At 42.7% G+C, this 21,889-nt stretch overlaps 1 protein-coding gene across 1 annotated transcript in view; it reads left to right on the forward strand.

The window, feature by feature from the left end:
* Positions 1 to 21,889, forward strand: part of LOC148481532 (extracellular calcium-sensing receptor-like) — a 112,968-nt gene that overhangs the window by 11,523 nt on the left and 79,556 nt on the right. The window contains exon 2 of the mRNA XM_088453290.1: positions 12,823 to 13,114. Within this exon, the coding sequence (XP_088309416.1) occupies positions 12,823 to 13,114 (292 nt within the window). The remainder of the gene's footprint in view (positions 1 to 12,822; positions 13,115 to 21,889) is intronic.

Consider the following 21,889-nt stretch of genomic DNA (forward strand, 5'->3'; position numbering starts at 1 on the left):
GCACTCCTAGAATGACAGCTCACCCCTGTAGGACACAAAAGCACCTTTTTGGATAGACAAAGCTACCCTAGACCTACAGAGCACCCCTGAAGGATACTATGGCCCCTTTTTTGGACAGACAGAGCACCCCTGGACACAGCGGCCCTTAATGGATAGACAGAGCACAGATAGAACATCCCTCTGGAGGACACACATCTGCTCAGTACACTCTCCTTAGCCGGAGAGAAAATGGTGCCGATGACCTGAGACTTTTATAGATTCCAAAACCCGCAAGAATACAGCAGCGAGAGGATGACATTTTGCCTCGTTTTGGGATCCGGGTAAGGTGGGAAAACCCGAGCCGGACTCGAATCCTTACCCTGATTGTGAATTTTGGGCGCTTCTGGTACTCAGAGAACCGGCCATGCTCATCTCTAATTATCAGCTCTTGTAACATTTTGGTTTTCAGCTCACTGTCATTACTCTGGGCCATAACACATTTTATATATTTCAATGGTTAATATTTTTAAAACCCCTTTGTGGTTTATATTTTATGTTAAATCACCTTGTTATTTGATAAACAGTATTATGTTAAACCAATGGATTATTCTTTAGTCTTAAAAACTTTTTCTGTTAAAAATCTATAAATTAATATGATATAGTTGACAATATAATTTACCACAATCAAATATAGATATTATTTTAGAAGTTGATGATGCGATTATTACAGTTATTTATGACCCTGCAGCTGTAGCTCTGAGTCTATATCAGTCCGAGATAATGTATATAAGCTACTGGTGACTGTATAATCCCCTGTACTGAGGACCTGCAGAGCTGTCAGTGATTATACAGAACGAGAAGATTTGGTTTATATAATGGATTTGTCTGTCATGTTCTCTGCCTATTACATGTGGCTGATCATACTACATGTTACATGTTATAGACGTGTAATACAGGACTCAGCCATTCAGTGTAACCTGGCTGCACAGAAATTTATGTTTGAGTATAAATATTACCAAGATGGAGACATCATTATCGGAGGATTAATATCTGCTCATTCCAGAACAATTAGCATTAACAAAATTAAGGGCAAATATACATTAAACTCTCTGTGTACATTGTAAGTATTTGTTACAGTTAAAATATGGGAATTATATATTATATTTTATGTTCAGTATTCTTACTAATAGTTTTATTGTCTATGGAAAAGTGGTTAAAATATAGTAAGAAAGTAGACATATATGTTTTCCCCTGACAGGCACCGTACTACATACATGTACTGAGAGATACACCAGCACGTGTGCAGCTACTACCAAATATTTCTACAGGTGATAGTGTCACACATTGCTGTATATATCACACATGCTGTGTAACACACACTGTATAATGATCAGTGACAGGTATATATGATGAGATATTAGCAGAGAACATCGGTGCAGCCTGATAGATCAGGAGTGAGTATTATACTATAATGACTGTGGTCTGTACATGAGAGGGTTATGGTGTAATAACAGGTGATAGTGTCACACATTGCTGTATATATCACACACGCTGTGTAACACATACTGTATAATGATCAGTGACAGGTATATATGATGAGATATTAGCAGAGAACATCGGTGCAGCCTGATAGATCAGGAGTGAGTATTATACTATAATGACTGTGGTCTGTACATGAGAGGGTTATGGTATAATAACAGGTGATAGTGTCACACATTGCTGTATATATCACACACGCTGTGTAACACACACTGTATAATGATCAGTGACAGGTATATATGATGAGACATTAGCAGGGAACATCGGTGCAGCCTGATAGATCAGGAGTGAGTATTATACTATAATGACTGTGGTCTGTACATGAGAGGGTTATGGTGTAATAACAGGTGATAGTGTCACACATTGCTGTATATATCACACATGCTGTGTAACACACACTGTATAATGATCAGTGACAGGTATATATGATGAGATATTAGCAGAGAACATCGGTGCAGCCTGATAGATCAGGAGTGAGTATTATACTATAATGACTGTGGTCTGTACATGAGAGGGTTATGGTGTAATAACAGGTGATAGTGTCACACATTGCTGTATATATCACACACGCTGTGTAACACATACTGTATAATGATCAGTGACAGGTATATATGATGAGATATTAGCAGAGAACATCGGTGCAGCCTGATAGATCAGGAGTGAGTATTATACTATAATGACTGTGGTCTGTACATGAGAGGGTTATGGTATAATAACAGGTGATAGTGTCACACATTGCTGTATATATCACACGCGCTGTGTAACACACACTGTATAATGATCAGTGACAGGTATATATGATGAGACATTAGCAGGGAACATCGGTGCAGCCTGATAGATCAGGAGTGAGTATTATACTATAATGACTGTGGTCTGTACATGAGAGGGTTATGGTGTAATAACAGGTGATAGTGTCACACATTGCTGTATATATCACATACACTGTGTAACACACACTGTATAATGATCAGTGACAGGTATATATGATGAGACATTAGCAGGGAACATCGGTGCAGCCTAATAGATCAGGAGTGAGTATTACACTATAATGGCTGTGGTCTGTACATGAGAGGGTTATGGTATAATAACAGGTGATAGTGTCACACATTGCTGTATATATCACACACGCTGTGTAACACACACTGTATAATGATCAGTGACAGGTATATATGATGAGACATTAGCAGGGAACATCGGTGCAGCCTGATAGATCAGGAGTGAGTATTATACTATAATGACTGTGGTCTGTACATGAGAGGGTTATGGTGTAATAACAGGTGATAGTGTCACACATTGCTGTATATATCACACACGCTGTGTAATACACACTGTATAATGATAAGTGACAGGTGACAGGGATATATGATGAGACATTAGCAGGGAACATCGGTGAAGCCTGATAGATCAGGAGTGAGTATTACACTATAATGACTATGGTCTGTACAAGAGAGGGTTAAGGTGTAATAACAGGTGATAGTGTCACACATTGCTGTATATATCACACACGCTGTGTAACACACACTGTATAATGATCAGTGACAGGTATATATGATGAGACATTAGCAGGGAACATCGGTGCAGCCTGATAGATCAGGAGTGAGTATTATACTATAATGACTGTGGTCTGTACATGAGAGGGTTATGGTGTAATAACAGGAGATAGTGTCACACATTGCTGTATATATCACACACGCTGTTTAATACACACTGTATAATGATAAGTGACAGGTGACAGGGATATATGATGAGACATTAGCAGGGAACATCGGTGAAGCCTGATAGATCAGGAGTGAGTATTACACTATAATGACTGTGCTCTGTACATGAGAGGGTTATGGTGTAATAACAGGTGATAGTGTCACACATTGCTGTATATATCACACACGCTGTGTAATACACACTGTATAATGATAAGTGACAGGTGACAGGGATATATGATGAGACATTAGCAGGGAACATCGGTGAAGCCTGATAGATCAGGAGTGAGTATTACACTATAATGACTGTGGTCTGTACATGAGAGGTTTATGGTGTAATAACAGGTGATAGTGTCACACAATGCTGTATATATCACACATGCTGTGTAACACACATTGTATAATGATTAGTGACAGGTATATATGATGAGACATTAGCAGGGAACATCGGTGCAGCCTGATAGATCTGGAGTGAGTATTACACTATAATGACTGTGGTCTGTACATGAGAGGATTATGGTGTAATAACAGGTGATAGTGTCATACATTGCTGTATATATCACACACGCTGTGTATCACACACTGTATAATGATCAGTGACAGGTATATATGATGAGACATTAGCAGGGAACATCGGTGCAGCCTGATAGATCTGGAGTTAGTATTACACTATAATGACTGTGGTCTGTACATGAGAGGGTTATGGTGTAATAACAGGTGATAGTGTCACACATTGCTGTATATATCACACACGCTGTGTAACACACACTGTATAATGATCAGTGACAGGTATATATGATGAGACATTAGCAGGGAACATCGGTGCAGCCTGATAGATCTGGAGTGAGTATTACACTATAATGACTGTGGTCTGTACATGAGAGGGTTATGGTGTAATAACAGGTAATAGTGTCACACATTGCTGTATATATCACACACGCTGTGTAACACACATTGTATAATGATCAGTGACAGGTATATATGATGAGACATTAGCAGGGAACATCGGTGCAGCCTGATAGATCTGGAGTGAGTATTACACTATAATGACTGTAGTCTGTACATGAGAGGGATATGGTGTAATAACAGGTGATAGTGTCACACATTGCTGTATATATCACACACGCTGTGTAATACACACTGTATAATGATCAGTGACAGGTATATATGATGAGACATTAGCAGGGAACATCGGTGCAGCCTGATAGATCTGGAGTGAGTATTATACTATAATGACTGTGGTCTGTACATGAGAGGGTTATGGTGTAATAACAGGTAATAGTGTCACACATTGCTGTATATATCACACACGCTGTGTAATACACACTGTATAATGATCAGTGACAGGTATATATGATGAGACATTAGCAGGGAACATCGGTGCAGCCTGATAGATCTGGAGTGAGTATTACACTATAATGACTGTGATCTGTACATGAGAGGGATATGGTGTAATAACAGGTGATAGTGTCACACATTGCTGTATATATCACACACGCTGTGTAACACACATTGTATAATGATCAGTGACAGGTATATATGATGAGACATTAGCAGGGAACATCGGTGAAGCCTGATAGATCAGGAGTGAGTATTATACTATAATGACTGTGGTCTGTACATGAGAGGGTTATGGTGTAATAACAGGTAATAGTGTCACACATTGCTGTATATATCACACACGCTGTGTAACACACATTGTATAATGATCAGTGACAGGTATATATGATGAGACATTAGCAGGGAACATCGGTGGAGCCTGATAGATCTGGAGTGAGTATTACACTATAATGACTGTGGTCTGTACATGAGAGGGTTATGGTGTAATAACAGGTGATAATGTCACACATTGCTGTATATATCACACACGCTGTGTAACACACACTGTATAATGATCAGTGACAGGTATATATGATGAGACATTAGCAGGGAACATCGGTGCAGCCTGATAGATCTGGAGAGAGTATTACACTATAATGACTGTGGTCTGTACATGAGAGGGTTATGGTGTAATAACAGGTGATAGTGTCACACATTGCTGTATATATCACACACGCTGTGTAACTCACACTGTATAATGATCAGTGACAGGTATATATGATGAGACATTAGCAGGGAACATCGATGCAGCCTGATAGATCAGGAGTGAGTATTACACTATAATGACTGTGGTCTGTACATGAGAGGGTTATGGTGTAATAACAGGTGATAGTGTCACACATTGCTGTATATATCACACATGCTGTGTAACACACACTGTATAATGATCAGTGACAGGTATATATGATGAGACATTAGCAGGGAACATCGGTGCAGCCTGATAGATCTGGAGTGAGTATTACACTATAATGACTGTGGTCTGTACATGAGAGGGTTATGGTGTAATAACAGGTGATATTGTCACACATTGCTGTATATATCACACACACTGTATAATGATCACTGACAGGTATATATGATGAGACATTAGCAGGGAACATCGGTGCAACCTGATAGATCTGGAGTGAGTATTACACTATAATGATTGTGGTCTGTACATGAGAGGGTTATGGTGTAATAACAGATGATAGTGTCACACATTGCTGTATATATCACACACACTGTGTAACACACACTGTATAATGATCAGTGACAGGTATATATGATGAGACATTAGCAGGGAACATCGGTGCAGCCTGATAGATCTGGAGTGAGTATTACACTATAATGACTGTGGTCTGTACATGAGAGGGTTATGGTGTAATAACAGGTGATAGTGTCACACATTGTTGTATATATCACACACGCTAAGTAACACACACTGTATAATGATCAGTGACAGGTATATATGATGAGACATTAGCAGGGAACATCGGTACAGCCTGATAGATCTGGAGTGAGTATTACACTATAATGACTGTGGTCTGTACATGAGAGGGTTATGGCGTAATAACAGGTAATAGTATCACACATTGCTGTATATATCACACACGCTGTGTAACACGCACTGTATAATGATCAGTGACAGGTATATATGATGAGACATTAGCAGGGAACATCGGTGCAGCCTGATAGATCTGGAGTGAGTATTACACTATAATGACTGTGGTCTGTACATGAGTGGGTTATGGTATAATAACAGGTAATAGTATCACACATTGCTGTATATATCACACACGCTGTGTAACACACACTGTATAATGATCAGTGACAGGTATATATGATGAGATATTAGCAGGGAACATCGGTGCAGCCTGGTAGATCTGGAGTGAGTATTACACTATAATGACTGTGGTCTGTACATGAGAGGATTATGGTATAATAACAGGTGATAGTGTCACACATTGCTGTATATATCACACACGCTGTGTAACACACACTGTATAATGATCAGTGACAGGTATATATGATGAGACATTAGCAGGGAACATCGGTGCAGCCTGATAGATCTGGAGAGAGTATTACACTATAATGACTGTGGTCTGTACATGAGAGGGTTATGGTGTAATAACATGTGATAGTGTCACACATTGCTGTATATATCACACATGTTGTGTAACGCACATTGTTTAATGATCACTGACAGGTATATATGATGAGACATTAGCTGGGAACATCGGTGCAGCCTTATAGATCTGTAGTGAGTATTACACTATAATGACTGTGGTCTGTACATGAGAGGGTTATGGTGTAAAACAGGTGATAGTGTCACACATTGCTGTATATATCACACATGCTGTGTAATACACACTGTATAATGATCAGTGACAGGTACATATGATGAGACATTAGCAGGGAACATCGGTGCAGCCAGATAGATCTGGAGTGAGTATTACACTATAATGACTGTGGTCTGTACATGAGAGGGTTATGGTGTAATATAACAGGTGATAGTGTCACACATTGCTGTATATATCACACATGCTGTGTTACACACACTGTATAATGATCAGTGATAGGTATATATGATGAGACATTAGCAGGAAACATCGGTGCAGCCTGATAGATCTGGAGTGAGTATTACACTATAATGACTGTGGTCTGTACATGAGAGGGTTATGGTGTAATAACAGGTGATAGTGTCACACATTGCTGTATATATCACACACGCTGTGTAATACACACTATAATGATCAGTGACAGGTATATATGATGAGACATTAGCAGGGAACATCGGTGCAGCCAGATAGATCTGGAGTGAATATTACACTATAATGACTGTGGTCTGTACATGAGAGGGTTATGGTGTAATAACAGGTGATAGTGTCACACATTGCTGTATATATCACACACGCTGTGTAACACACATTGTATAATGATCAGTGACAGGTATATATGATGAGACATTAGCAGGGAACATCGGTGCAGCCTGATAGATCTGGAGTGAGTATTACACTATAATGACTGTGGTCTGTACATGAGAGGGTTTATTGTGTAATAACAGGTAATAGTGTCACACATTGCTGTATATATCACACACGCTGTGTAACACACATTGTACAATGATCAGTGACAGGTATATATGATGAGACATTAGCAGGGAACATCGGTGCAGCCTGATATATCTGGAGTGAGTATTACACTATAATGACTGTGGTCTGTACATGAGAGGGTTATGGTGTAATAAAAGGTGATAGTGTCACACATTACTGTATATATCACACACGCTGTATAACACACACTGTATAATGATCAGTGACAGGTATATTTGATGAGACATTAGCAGGGAACATCGGTGAAGCCTGATAGATCTGGAGTGAGTATTACACTATAATGACTGTGGTCTGTACATGAGAGGGTTATGGTGTAATAACAGATGATAGTGTCACACATTGCTGTATATATCACACACGCTGTGTAATACACACTGTATAATGATCAGTGACAGATATATATGATGAGACATTAGCAGGGAACATCGGTGCAGCCTGATAGATCTGGAGTGAGTATTACACTATAATGACTGTGGTCTGTACATGAGAGGGTTATGGTGTAATAACAGGTGATAGTGTCACACATTGCTGTATATATCACACACGCTGTGTAACACACAGTATAATGATCAGTGACAGGTGTATATGATGAGACATTTGCAGGGAACATCGCTGCAGCCTGATAGATCTGGAGTGAGTATTACACTATAATGACTGTGGTCTGTACATGAGAGGGTTATGGTGTAATAACAGGTGATAGTGTCACACATTGCTGTATATATCACACACGCTGTGTAACACACACTGTATAATGATCAGTGACAGGTATATATGATGAGACATTAGCAGGGAACATCGGTGCAGCCTGATAGATCTGGAGTGAGTATTACACTATAATGACTGTGGTCTGTACATGAGAGGGTTATAGTGTAATAACAGGTGATAGTGTCACACATTGCTGTATATATCACACACACTGTATAATAATCAGTGACAGGTATATATGATGAGACATTAGCAGGGAACATCGGTGAATCTGCACAAGGACTGGATGACTTAGGGCCTGATTCAGAGCCGCTCGTATGCGGCCGCTTGTTCGTTCTGAGCGATGTTAGCCCAACTGCGCATGCGTACGGATCGTTATACGCTTGCGCTAACCAGGCAGTGCGGCCAAAATTCATGTGCTTGCAAAATAGCGAATGCCTGCTATTTTGAGTGACAGGATGAGGTGTATGTGGGTGGTAACAGGGGAAGGTGCTTGAAAATGGGGAGTGGAAATCAGAACGCAGGCGTGCTTAAAGGTCAAAACGGGCGTTTTATGGGTGTGCATATTTAAAACAGCAGCGTCATTGACCACGTCACTGGGTTATTTTAGAGTCCGAACTGCTCGCAAAATTGTGGTAGCAAACACCAGCCACAAGAATAGCGAGCAGTTCATACGCTTGTCGATGTACTCGATTAATCTAATAAATAGCGGACATGACGTAGGATGCGAGCGGCCAGGGGGCGTATTTTTCCAAAAAACAAACGCAAGTTTTGCTCGCTCGTTCAGACATAGAGGCGTGAACAGACTGCAAACAGCGAACGGTTCATTTGAATAGCCACCCCTTGTTTTAGAACGAACGACCGCAAATAGCGAGTGGCTCTGAATGAGGGCCTTAGTTTTCTATGTGTCTCTTCACAACTATCAGATATTTTCTCTCCTGGAAGTTGCTTGAGGCTCCTGATTTTTCAGGTAGTCCCGAAAGATTAGGCAAATCTCCCTATTTCTAGTGAAGTGGGCAGGATGGGGAAATTTTGTGGGAAATTTGTGCTCCTGTAAGGAGGGGGTGAAGCTAAATGACGGGAATCACATCATATAGCCATTGCTACTCTTCACAGACCCACAAATTGTGTTTTCCTGATAAAAGGGGTGAGGCCTAATGACTTCTGCAGTCTTTCCCCACCCTCCAATGCCGACACCAGCATCTCCTTTTCTAGCTGCTCCCAGAGAGGATATTTGGAAAGCTGGTAAGTAAGCCATCGGATCCACCACCAGCACTTCCACCATCCCCATGCTCGCTACAGTATCTCCATGAGAGTATGGCCTCCAATGTATGCAATTAAGCATTTGAGTAATTAATTAGTTATGTGACAATCCTATAACATGCCCAATATTATTCCTGCGGCTCTATATGCACATACGATGGGGTGTGAGTATCTATGTTGTGTCTGATTCAGAATCCTGCCCCAGAGTGGACAAATAGAGAGACACACATAATCCATCTTATTGTATTATGAAGGTTACTCGATGAGATCCTCCTGATAGCTCTATGCTGTAAGATGTGCTCCAGCATTTCTCCTTTATACTATATTTTATATGGTTATTAAATAGTTATCCATCGATGGTCCCCATTAGTGGTGTCATGGTTTGCACCATTGCTGACCATTGCTACATGCAGGGTAATCAGGGAAGGGGAGCGGCAGCTAAGTGCTAGTGATGTGCGGTCAGGTGAGGGAGGTGAGGCAGTGCTAAGTGCCAGTGATGTGTGGTCAGGTGAGGCAATGCTAAGTGCCAGTGATATGTGGTCAGGTGAGGCAGTTCTTAGTGCCAGTGATGTGCGGTCAGGTGAGGCAATGCAAAGTGCCAGTGATATGCGGTCAGGTGAGGCAGTTCTTAGTGCCAGTGATGTGCGGTCAGGTGAGGCAGTGCTAAGTGCCAGTGATGTGTGGTTAGGTGAGGATGTGCTAAGTGCCAGTGATATGCAGTCAGGTGAGGCAGTGCTAAGTGCCAGTGATGTGCGGTCAGGTGAGGCAGTGCTAAGTGCCAGTGATGTGCTGGCAGGTGAGGCAGTGCTAAGTGCCAGTGATGTGCGGTCAGGTGAGGCAGTGCTAAGTGCCAGTGATATGCGGTCAGGTGAGGCAGCGCTAAGTGCCAGAGATGTGTGGTTAGGTGAGGCAGTGCTAAGTGCCAGTGATGTGCTGTCAGGTGAGGCAGTGCTAAGTGCCAGTGATGTGCGGTCAGGTGAGGCAGTTCTTAGTGCCAGTGATGTGCGGTCAGGTGAGGCAAGTGAGGCAGTTCTTAGTGCCAGTGATGTGCGGTTAGGTGAGGTAGTGCTAAGTGCCAGTGATGTGCAGTCAGGTGAGGCAAGTGAGGCAGTTCTTAGTGCCAGTGATGTGCGGTTAGGTGAGGCAGTGCTAAGTGCCAGTGATATGCAGTCAGGTGAGGCAGTGCTAAGTGCCAGTGATGTGCGGTCAGGTGAGGCAGTGCTAAGTGCCAGTGATGTGCTGTCAGGTGAGGCAGTGCTAAGTGCCAGTGATGTGCGGTCAGGTGAGGCAGTGCTAAGTGCCAGTGATATGCGGTCAGGTGAGGCAGCGCTAAGTGCCAGAGATGTGTGGTTAGGTGAGGCAGTGCTAAGTGCCAATGATGTGCTGTCAGGTGAGGCAGTGCTAAGTGCCAGTGATGTGCGGTCAGGTGAGGCAGTTCTTAGTGCCAGTGATGTGCGGTCAGGTGAGGCAAGTGAGGCAGTTCTTAGTGCCAGTGATGTGCGGTTAGGTGAGGTAGTGCTAAGTGCCAGTGATGTGCAGTCAGGTGAGGCAGTGCTAAGTACCAGTGATGTGCGGTTAGGTGAGGTAGTGCTAAGTGCCAGTGATGTGCAGTCAGGTGAGGCAATGCTAAGTGCCAGTGTTGTGCGGTCAGGTGAGGCAGTGATAAGTGCCAGTGATGTGCGGTCAGGTGAGGCAGTGCTAAGTGCCAGTGTTGTGTGGTCAGGTGAGGCAGTGATAAGTGCCAGTGATGTGTGGTTAGGTGAGGCAGTGCTAAGTGCCAGTGATGTGCTGTCAGGTGAGGCAGTGCTAAGTGCCAGTGATGTGCAGTCAGGTGAAGCAGTTCTTAGTGCCAGTGATGTGCGGTCAGGTGAGGCAAGTGAGGCAGTTCTTAGTGCCAGTGATGTGCGGTTAGGTGAGGTAGTGCTAAGTGCCAGTGATGTGCAGTCAGGTGAGGCAGTGCTAAGTGCCAGTGTTGTGCGGTCAGGTGAGGCAGTGATAAGTGCCAGTGATGTGCGGTCAGGTGAGGCAGTGCTAAGTGCAGGTGTTGTGTGATCAGGTGAGGCAGTGATAAGTGCCAGTGATGTGCGGTCAGGTGAGGCAGTGCTAAGTGCCAGTGTTGTGCGGTCAGTTGAGGCAGTGCTAAGTGCCAGTGTTGTGCGGTCAGGTGAGGCAGTGCTAAGTGCCAGTGATGTGTGGTTAGGTGAGGCAGTGCTAAGTGCCAGTGATGTGCTGTCAGGTGAGGCAGTGCTAAGTGCCAGTGATGTGCGGTCAGGTGAGGCAGTTCTTAGTGCCAGTGATGTGCGGTCAGGTGAGGCAAGTGAGGCAGTTCTTAGTGCCAGTGATGTGTGGTCAGGTGAGGCAAGTGAGGTAGTGCTAAGTGCCAGTGATGTGCAGTCAGGTGAGGCAGATGAGGCAATTCTTAGTGCCAGTGATGTGCGGTTAGGTGAGGTAGTGCTAAGTGCCAGTGTTGTGCGGTCAGGTGAGGCAGTGCTAAGTGCCAGTGTTGTGCGGTCAGGTGAGGCAGTGATAAGTGCCAGTGATGTGCTGTCAGGTGAGGCAGATCTATGGGATACTCCACAGTTTTTTCTATAAAAATTATAAGACAATTTTAAAGAAAATATTATAAATATCTTCTTTGTATTTTTCTAATCATTTTTATAGTCAAAACTCTGGAGTAAAAATTTTATGGCAGGTGAGGCACTGCCTCCCATATCTATTTCTGCACATCCCTGAACAAAACACACCAAATTTCCAGCACTATATACTGCTGCACCTTTGTATAATGCTCACATGTACCCTCAACATCATTATATGTATATGTACATCTTGCTCTGATACTAGCCAGCACCTCCCCAGCCATTTACTGCTAGTGCCTCCCAGCCATTTACTGCTAGTGCCTCCCAGCCATTTACCTCACTGCACATCATGGTTAGTGCCTTCCAGCCATTTAGTGCTAGTGCCTCCCCAGCCATTTACTGCTAGTGCCTCCCCAGCCATTTACCTCACCGCACTGCTTGCTAAATGCTAGGTCCCATGTGCCAGCTAAAGGAAAACTCCTGGGTGGTTCTTATTATTATAGAGTTTTATTTATTGCATTAGTTCAAAATTGGGTATAAAATATAATATAATGGAATTACATCATTGCTAATATTCTAACAATTTTCCAGCATTAACATTGAAGAGTACAGGAGCATCCTGGCATTTATCTTTGCTGTTGATGAAATTAACAAGGACCCCGACCTTCTCCCCAATGTTACTCTGGGCTATCACATATATAACACTTGTGGGGATCCAAAGAAATCCTTAAGCTATGTCCTGCAGATATTGTCTGGAGAAAGGAAGGAGGCTCCTAATTATTCCTGTAGGGAACACGGGGAAGTAGCCGGATTTGTCGGTGATTCTGGTTTCCATACAAGTCATGCGATGGCCCAGTTACTGAGTCTGTACCGGTACCCACAGGTAAGTGGCTCCCAGTACTCTCACTATACACAGAGACACACATTGCCAGCATGGGTAACTGGAAATCTACACTAGAACAGCTTATAGTTATTGTAGGCACTCAGAGATATAACCACGAGTATAGTAGATGAAATAGTCTGTGCAATGGACTTACATATTACATGGAAATAAATACAGCAAATATCACAGACAACAAGCCAGTAATAATTACACATGTGCGGTTCTGTTTTCCAGGCTCAGGTCTTCCTGCCAAGCTTGTATCTCACAGTAGCAGCGCTAAGAAAATTGCCATTAGGATGTTATCAGGGCACCATTTGGACAAAGGGGGCGACTCTATTGTTACATGGACACTATTCTGACTCAATAACCGGGCTGTAAGTGTAAGGCCCCTGAGATAATTCCTCTGTGTATATCTGTATTGAACCAGTACTTACACCAAGAGACTTGGGGCCTGATTCAGACCCACTCGCGAGCGGCTGTCCGCTCGCAAGTGGGTCGATGTTATGGACTGAGCATGCGCACAATGGAGGGAGCTCCGTCGTGCGCATGCGCCAGACGCGACGAGCGAAGGAAAGTCCTTCGCTCGTTGTGTCCGATCAAAGGGGGCATGCTGTCAATGTTGATTGACAGCACGCCCCCTTTGGTGGGCATGCCGGGGGCGTGCCTCCCTGATGGGGGCGTTCCCATGGGAACGCCTCCCGTCAGAAGCCGGCCCACTGACATCACTAGTGATGTCAGTGGGAGTGATTTTGGCTCTGATAGAGCCAAAATCACTCCGGAGCTTGCGGTTGAAAACCTCAACCGCAGGCTCCGGCTCGCAAATTCGATGGTCACGATGGTCTCGACCATCGCGACCATCACAATGCACGATCGTATAGCCTGTGGGTGGTGACCCACAGCTATACGAGCGTCCAGGAGGACGCTCCATGAAAATGGAGCCCGGCCTTCATTCAGAGCGTGCGCTCTGCTCAGAGCGTACGGCTCTGAATGAGGGCCTTTGTCAGACAGTGTCAACTCATCTAGTAAGGCACGTATGAAGAATCCAGATGAGGGTTTATTTCAAGCTGATATTCTTGTAATTACGCATCATAGTAGATTAAAAGATGATAGTTTACCAGAGCTCAACAGGAACAACTGCAAGCTAAGATGGCAGACACACACTGAGCTAGGAACAGGAAGAAAGGAGGGGTAATTATAACAGACCCTAACTACAGAGAAAAAGGGGGGATGGGCTGCACAACCTAATTACAACATTATCAGAGGTGCTACCATGCTGAGACCTGTAGTTCTATTGCAGAAAAAAAGGGGGAAGCTGATGCAAACTCTAAGTACTAAGAATAATAAATATAACAAATATATAATTAACTATCAATTAACATGGTGTTATATAGAGGTTCTTAGTACATGTTTGGCCAAAGATGTTTGCCCACCTACCAATTCATGGTCAACCTCATCAGGTGGGTCCCTAACATCCCTAATACTGACACATTGTATAAATTTATCTAGGACTTACCTGTAATAGTGCCCATTACATGTGTGTACTGCAATGCAAGGACCAATACTAATTAAAATCACCTAGGGCAGGTAGGAGGCGTGCTAGCCCAAGTAATAACCCATCTTTGGATTGGGGAAGTCACAACTTGCAAACACTTCCACCAACCCACAGTATAATCCAAATAATAAAGTGTTGATGGTATATCATAGCTGGAAGTTTGTGGTAGAATAATCTAATGATGAGCTGAATCTGGTGGCCAAGTCCTTCTTTACGTGATATCTTCTTTTGGAAGAAAAAGCACTAGCTCAGTGATTGGATGGAGGAAACCTCGGGCAGAGCCTCCTTTGGTCACTTTGACCTCCACATTACGAACCTTTCCATCTTCACTAGGAGCAACCTTGGTGATAAGACCCATTGGCCATTCATTACAATGGGTCTCCTTATCCTTCAAAAGAACAAGGTCACCGATCTTTAGGTTGGGTTTTGACATCTGCCATTTGTGATGACTTTGAAGCATGTGTAAATACTCTGTCTAGATGTTAGAACACATTGGACAGTATCACTTTTATGTGTACTGCATGGATGCTAAGACAGGTGAGCAACACAGCCCACCATTTGCTTTTTGTGGCTCCACCACGGGTCCTTCATGTAATGACCAACCATGGACTGAAGGCATCCACTCCAACATAGGTAAAGGGCAAATCTGTACTTAGACAATCTTCTGGAAGATCTGCCATTTGTTGCTGTTGGTGTCTTCCTCTTAACTTATGGCACTTAACACATCTATGGAGCACCAAGGAAATACATCTCTTCATCCCTATGATCCACGAGCTGGCTGACCTGATGGCACCTTCAGTAAACTGTCTGCCTTGATGTTGTACCTGTTCATGATGGTGTTGAACCAACAGCGTAGCAATATAATGTCGACCTGGTATGACAACAGGATTGTGTTCCTTGCTATATACATTGGATCTCACTATACGACTGCCCACCCTGAGCAATTTGTGCTGATCCATTACTGGGTTTAGTTCAAAGAGTGCACTGGTCTTGGACAGATTGACTCCCTTAATGATCTCATCAATTTCCTGACAGTAGACTTCTTATTGTACACACTGAATGAGAACCTCCTTTGCATGTTCGAGATCTGCAACTGTATTATGATCTTTATAGATATGCCAACCATGACACTCTGATGATGTGTCCTTTGAAAAGAAGTGAACAATGTGGATTAGATGAGCGGCAGCTCGCACTAACGATGTCCAACTTGAGAAACACTCAAAATGATGTGACTTTAGCTTCAATTTTGTTGTCATGGTAGTGTAGAGTGAGGTACTTGTGGGTCTGATTTCTTTGTCGGACTCGGAATCGATCCAACCAATAGTTGGTATTGGTAGGAGGTAAACAGGGATCATCATATAAGAATCTTGGAGGTGACAACCACATGTCACAAAGACTAGATGCTGGTGAAGGTCTTGTTCAGCGATCAGCTGGATTAAAGTTAGTAGTGATGTGCTGCCAGTGCTCAGGAGTGGAGAAACTTCTGATGCTCTCTACTCTGTTGCTGACGTATACATAGAATTGTTTAGTTTGGTTGTATATATAACCAAGCACGACTTTGCTATCAGTGTAGAATGCAAATGAATCAAATGGAACATCCATTTCATCTTTTATAACTTCAGCAATTTCTACTGCTAGCACAGCTGTACATAGCTCGAGTCTTGGTACAGAGTGTGCAGGTCTTGGGGTTTATTTGGCCTTACCCATGACAAATCTACAATGTAGTTTGTTGTTGGTTTCAGAGATGCTCAGGTAGGCTACTGCGGCTATGGCTTCAACCAATGCATTTGAAAAAATGTGGATTTATCTCCTGACAGCAGCTGAAAGGGAGCTGGGAGTATAACAGCGTGGGATTTGGAGTTGTTCTAATACATTCAAAGACTTCTTCCACCTCTCCCTCCTTTGTTGTTGCTCAATAGGTAATGGAGTATCCCAATCTAAGTTTTCTTTGTTAAACTGTCTCAGCAACATCTTGCCATGGATTGTGACTGGTGCTACAAACCCAAGAGGATCATAGATACTGTTTGTGACAGATAGAACTCCTCGTTTGGTGAAAGGTTTGTCATAGGCTGTTACTTGGAATGTAAATATGTCCTGTTTGATGTCCCAGAGTAACCCTAGGCTGCATTGTATGGGAGGAACATCAGAAACAAGAATAAAATCCTTCAAGTTGGTGGCATGATCATCAGAGGGAAATGCTTCCATTACCCTTTGGCTGTTGGAGATAATCTTGTGGAGCCTCAGGTTTGCTACAGAAAGCATTTCTTGTGTTCTGGTGAGAAGATCAATTGCCTTTTTGCTTGTGGGTAAGGATTTTAGTCCGTCATCAATGTAGAAATTATTTTCAACAAAATGATTAGCGTCAGACCCATAGTCCTTCTCACCCTCCTGGGCTGTTCTCCTGAGTCCATAGATTGCTACCGCAGGAGAGGGGCTGTTGCCAAATACATACACCTTCATCCAATAATCTATGACTTCATTGTTAACATTGTTGTCCTTGTGCCATAAGAACCTCAGGTAGTTCCGATTGTCATCCCTGACTATGAAGCAATGGAAAATTTGCTGGATGTCATCTACAACTGCAACAGGTTCATGTCTAAAACAAATTAGCACTCCTAAGAGGCTGTTGTTTAAATTTGGCCCAGTAAGGACAAGGTTGTTGAGGGAGACACCTTCATACTGAGCATTGGAATCAAAAACTATTCTAATTTGGTTGGGTTTCTGAGGGTGATAAACTCCAAAGGATGGAAGGTACCAGCATTCTTCTACTTCCTTTACTGGTGGTGCAGGTTCTGCGTGATATCTGTTAAATATGTTTTGTCTGAAATCCACAAAATGTTTCTGCATGTCTGGTTTATTTTTTAGTGTTATTTTAAAGAGGAAAATGTAGCAACTGCTTGCTGTAGATTGTTTGGTAGTTTCACTCTTGGAGAGCGAAAGGTTAAAGGTGCTACCCAGCTGTTGGAATCGTCCTGGGTGAAATCTTTGTCCATTACCTTGAGAAATTATTTATCTTCTCTTGCAGATGCTAACTTGTTGTCCCCACTTGTTGACTTGAACACTGTCGATGCAAGACTGTCATCCCAAGACAGGACTATGTTCATGTTATCTTGACGGTCATGCTGCAATTTACTGCTGTCCAGCCTTTCTTTCATCCAGTAATGATATGGGCATGGCTAAAAATGAGTGATGCTGCCATTAGGCAATATATTTGTCTTAAATGAGGATATCCTGGTAGGCTTCTGCATCTTGTCTATACAGACATTGCCTATGATAAGCCAGCCTAGATCAAGATGTTGGGAAAATGCAGCACCATTTGGTCCATTGATCTGCTGGTTAACTTTATGTACCCTGAGGATGTCTCTACCAAGCAGAAGTAAGATCTCTGGATTTTTGTCAAGGGCTTGTATCTCATTGGATATAGGCCTTAGGTGAGTGTGATGAAGAGTGACCTCTGGTGTAGGAATCTCTTACCCACACTCAACAAGTGTGGGTAAGAGTATCTCAAGGTTGTCCTTGAGAGAAGCTACAACTAGTCCACTGGCTCTTCTTCCAGAGACCTCTGGAATTCCACTACAGGTACCCAAGGTGTAAGAGAAAGCATCTCCCTTTAAGTTAAACAGATCAAATAGTTCTGGTCTTGCGAGTGATCGGTTGCTCTGGTCATCCAAGATGGTGTACACCTTCTGAGTCCTTTCTGGCTGTCCCTTGGGATATACATTGACTAGACATATCTTTGCACAACACTTGTCACAAAGATCTTCCCCACAGACTTTAGTGCATGAAGAAGATACAGTAGTAGGACTTGCTGTTTGATCTGCATTCTCCCCACCATGCTTTGGTGCAGAAGGGAAATGTGCAGGTGGTGTAGGATTGTATTAAGATGGGCGAAGTGCCTGCACGTGGTTCTCACAGCCACACTCTATGCACTTAATAGTGGTTTTACAGTCCTTAGCAAACTGTTCAGTAGAGGCACAACATCTGAAACATACCCCAAATTTCCTTAGAAGTTCCCTACGTTCCTGGAGAGGTTTCTTTCTGAAACTAATGCATTTCTTGAGGGGATGAGGCTTCTTATGAATGGAACACAGGCGATTGGGGTTTTCATTCCTTTCACCTTGGCTGCTCTTGTCAGGAGCTGATGTTGGAGTGTGAAGGATTTCAGTTTTTTTACTGACACTGGACCTCTGTGGTTCTTGTAGTTAGAGCATGGACTGCCATACTTGGGAATAGGTGAACCAGGATGACTTGACTCACTGTAGGAGAAGCTTAGGTCATTCTTGGATTCTGCAATGTTCCTGACAAACTCACAGAAATAGGAAAAGGGAGGAAAGGAGACTAGATTTTCCCTTTTGTATCTTGAACCGAGTGTAGTCCACTTTTCTTGAATATCGTATGACAGCTTGGAAACTATTGGGTTTAGCCCATGAGCTGTGTCCAGGTAACTGAGGCCAGGTAAGTGAGTATCCATTTTGGCCAGCTGGAGCTCAAAGAGTAGGTCACTGAGCTCTTGGATTTTCTCATTGACCTTGTCAGATATTTTTGGAAAATCCCGCAGACGTTTGAACAAGCATTCTCTATGGCTTCAGGACTTCCAAAGCTTTGTACTAACCTTTCCCAAGCAGCAATGAGGCCTGCTGCAGGATTATCAATGTGAACAGATCTAAGTCTCTTGACACATTCTGTAGACTGTGGGCTGAGCCATGTGATCAGCAGATTTAGTTCTTCAGCAGCAGTAATTCCAAGATAACTAATTGCGGTTCTAAAGACACATTTCCAACTTCTGTAGTTCTCAGGCTGGTCGTCGAACCTAGTGAGGCCAGACTTAGTAAGTTCACGGCAAACCATGTATCTTGCAAAGCCTAACATGTCTGTTTTCTCTGACTTTGGGCAAGGAATTGCTGGCTGAGTAGTGCTGTTCATATTATTTGTGGTGTTCTGGGTAAGAGACATAGGGAGGTAAGTGGCTGCATAAGCATTCAGCCTAAGACCAGGTTTAAAGTCCATAGGTCTCACTGCATTTGGGACTGTGTGGTTGCCAGGGACCTGGTGACTTACTGGCATATTGGTTTGTGACCAGATGTTTGTATATTGGGCTTGTTTAGGTGTTGGGCCTTGGTGCAATGTGGAGGTGTGAAAATGGGTCAGGATGACAAAGTGGTTGTGCATTGTACTGACCTTGGATGAGGCATGTTGCATAGGGATCTGAGTCCCTTTGTTCTTGAAAAATGTCCACACTGTTAGGAATGTCTGCAGCAACCAGGTGTTCACTGTTTTGGCTTAGGATGTAGTTTCTTGTGCGCTTAATAGAATCCTCCGCATCCACTTCACTTAAACTGATGCTGTCCCTTTCACTTCCACTGTCAACTTGTTCCAAAACCCTAACCGTACCATTGCTGTGGCATGCACACATTGTTTTTCTAAAGCTTCTATTTCTGTCTTGTCGCGCGCTGCTCTAGCTTCCATTTCTGCCTTTTTTTTGTTCAAAGTCGGCTTGTATTTTGGTAGTCTCTGCATCTGCATGCGCCTTTATAAGTTGCTCGCTGAGCATGGAATATTTTGAACAACGTGACTTACATGATAGTTTTGAATGCCTGGTGTACACAGAAATATGTGATGATGTTTGTCTCGATCCAAATTAAGATTATTAAAGTTTGGCAATTCTTCTAACGAATCCTGAGTATTAAGTTTTTTCAGGATGCTTACATATTCCTGGCTTTTCACTGTGTAAAGCTCATATACTGAACAAAGCTGTCCTAGGGCTCCCTCTAATGGTGACATGTCAGAACCAGGTTGAGAAAGGGTGGACAAATGATTTAGCAACTTTAGCCATAAGTTTAGGATATTGGAAGAAAGTACATGCTTCCTACCTTCAAGTTTCTCTTTAACCTTCAACATAGGCTTAGCAGGGTGTTTAGACTGCAGGTTGGGATCCAGTACTTCTCCTTGTTCTGATTGTAGATATTATTCATCTTGAACAGGCTGTGCAGAGTTCCCTTTAGCCATGATACCACACAGGTAGAATGGATCTGAATAATACTGGAGTGAGTTTGTAGCTTGCTAGAAGAAGCTATGCTTAAGTGTTTAGCTGCACACACTGATAATTTATTTTTACACTGTAGGCAAGCTTGTTATTGTCTTAGTATCTGCAGAAGCTGCAACTGGCTTACTGGTGTATATAACAGATTTTATCAACCATCTTTTCACTTTACTGACTCAATAACCAGGCTGTAAGTGTAAGGCCCCTAATATAATTCCTCTGTGTATATCTGTATGGAACCAGTACTTACAGCAAGATACTTTGTCAGACAGTGTCAACTCAACTAGTAAGGCACATATGAAGAATCCAGATGAGGGTTTATTTCAAGCTGATATTCTTGTAATTATGTATAACATAGAAGGTGAAAAGATGATAGTTTACCAGAGTTCAACAGGAACAACTGCAAGCTAAAATGGCAGACACACACTGAGCTAGATAAAGGAAGAAAGGAGGGGTAATTATATCAGACCCTAGCTACAGAGAATCAGGAAGGACAAAATTAACAAGATGCAAAGCCTTGCAATAATAACATGACAGAAACTAAACAGCATATTAAACATATATCGTGGGGCATGATAGACAGGATTCATTAATGAGCACCCAGTTTTGCAATTCAATTGTTCTAAGCACTCATTAATTATCGCCCTCTTCACACCTTGTTAGACCTGTTTTATCCATGTAAAACAGCTAAACCCAGCTAAAGTCCTGGTTAGGGTGCCCTAACCACACATTTCTGACACATTTTTGCTCGCACCCTTAGTGGGAGATGTACTAAGCTCAGAAAAGTGGAGAGTGATAATGACCAGCCACTCAGCTCCCAACTGTCATGTTACAGGCCATGTTTGAAAAATGACAGATGGGAGCTGATTGGCTGATCATTATCACTCTCCAGTTTACTACTTTTCTGAGCTTAGTACATCTGGCCCTTAGTACTTAGTGGGGGTGGGATGATGTGTGCCCACCATCTTCATGCCAAAAATAATAAGTACTGTCCACAAAAATCTCCAGTCTTTAACTGCATGGTAAAGGTAACCATTTCCCTGTCTCATTGTACTACAATAACTTATACTAAGTCCAAATACATTAACCTTACACCTGTCATAGTGTGTAACATAAAACCAATCTTGGATCAGTTGATAGAAGAGCAGAAGCAGCTCAGTATTAGTGCTGACAGTCATAGTAC

The sequence above is a fragment of the Taudactylus pleione genome, unplaced genomic scaffold, assembly GCF_031769625.1.
Source record: "Taudactylus pleione unplaced genomic scaffold, aTauple2 ptg000575l, whole genome shotgun sequence".
In the NCBI taxonomy this organism is placed as follows: domain Eukaryota; kingdom Metazoa; phylum Chordata; class Amphibia; order Anura; family Myobatrachidae; genus Taudactylus; species Taudactylus pleione.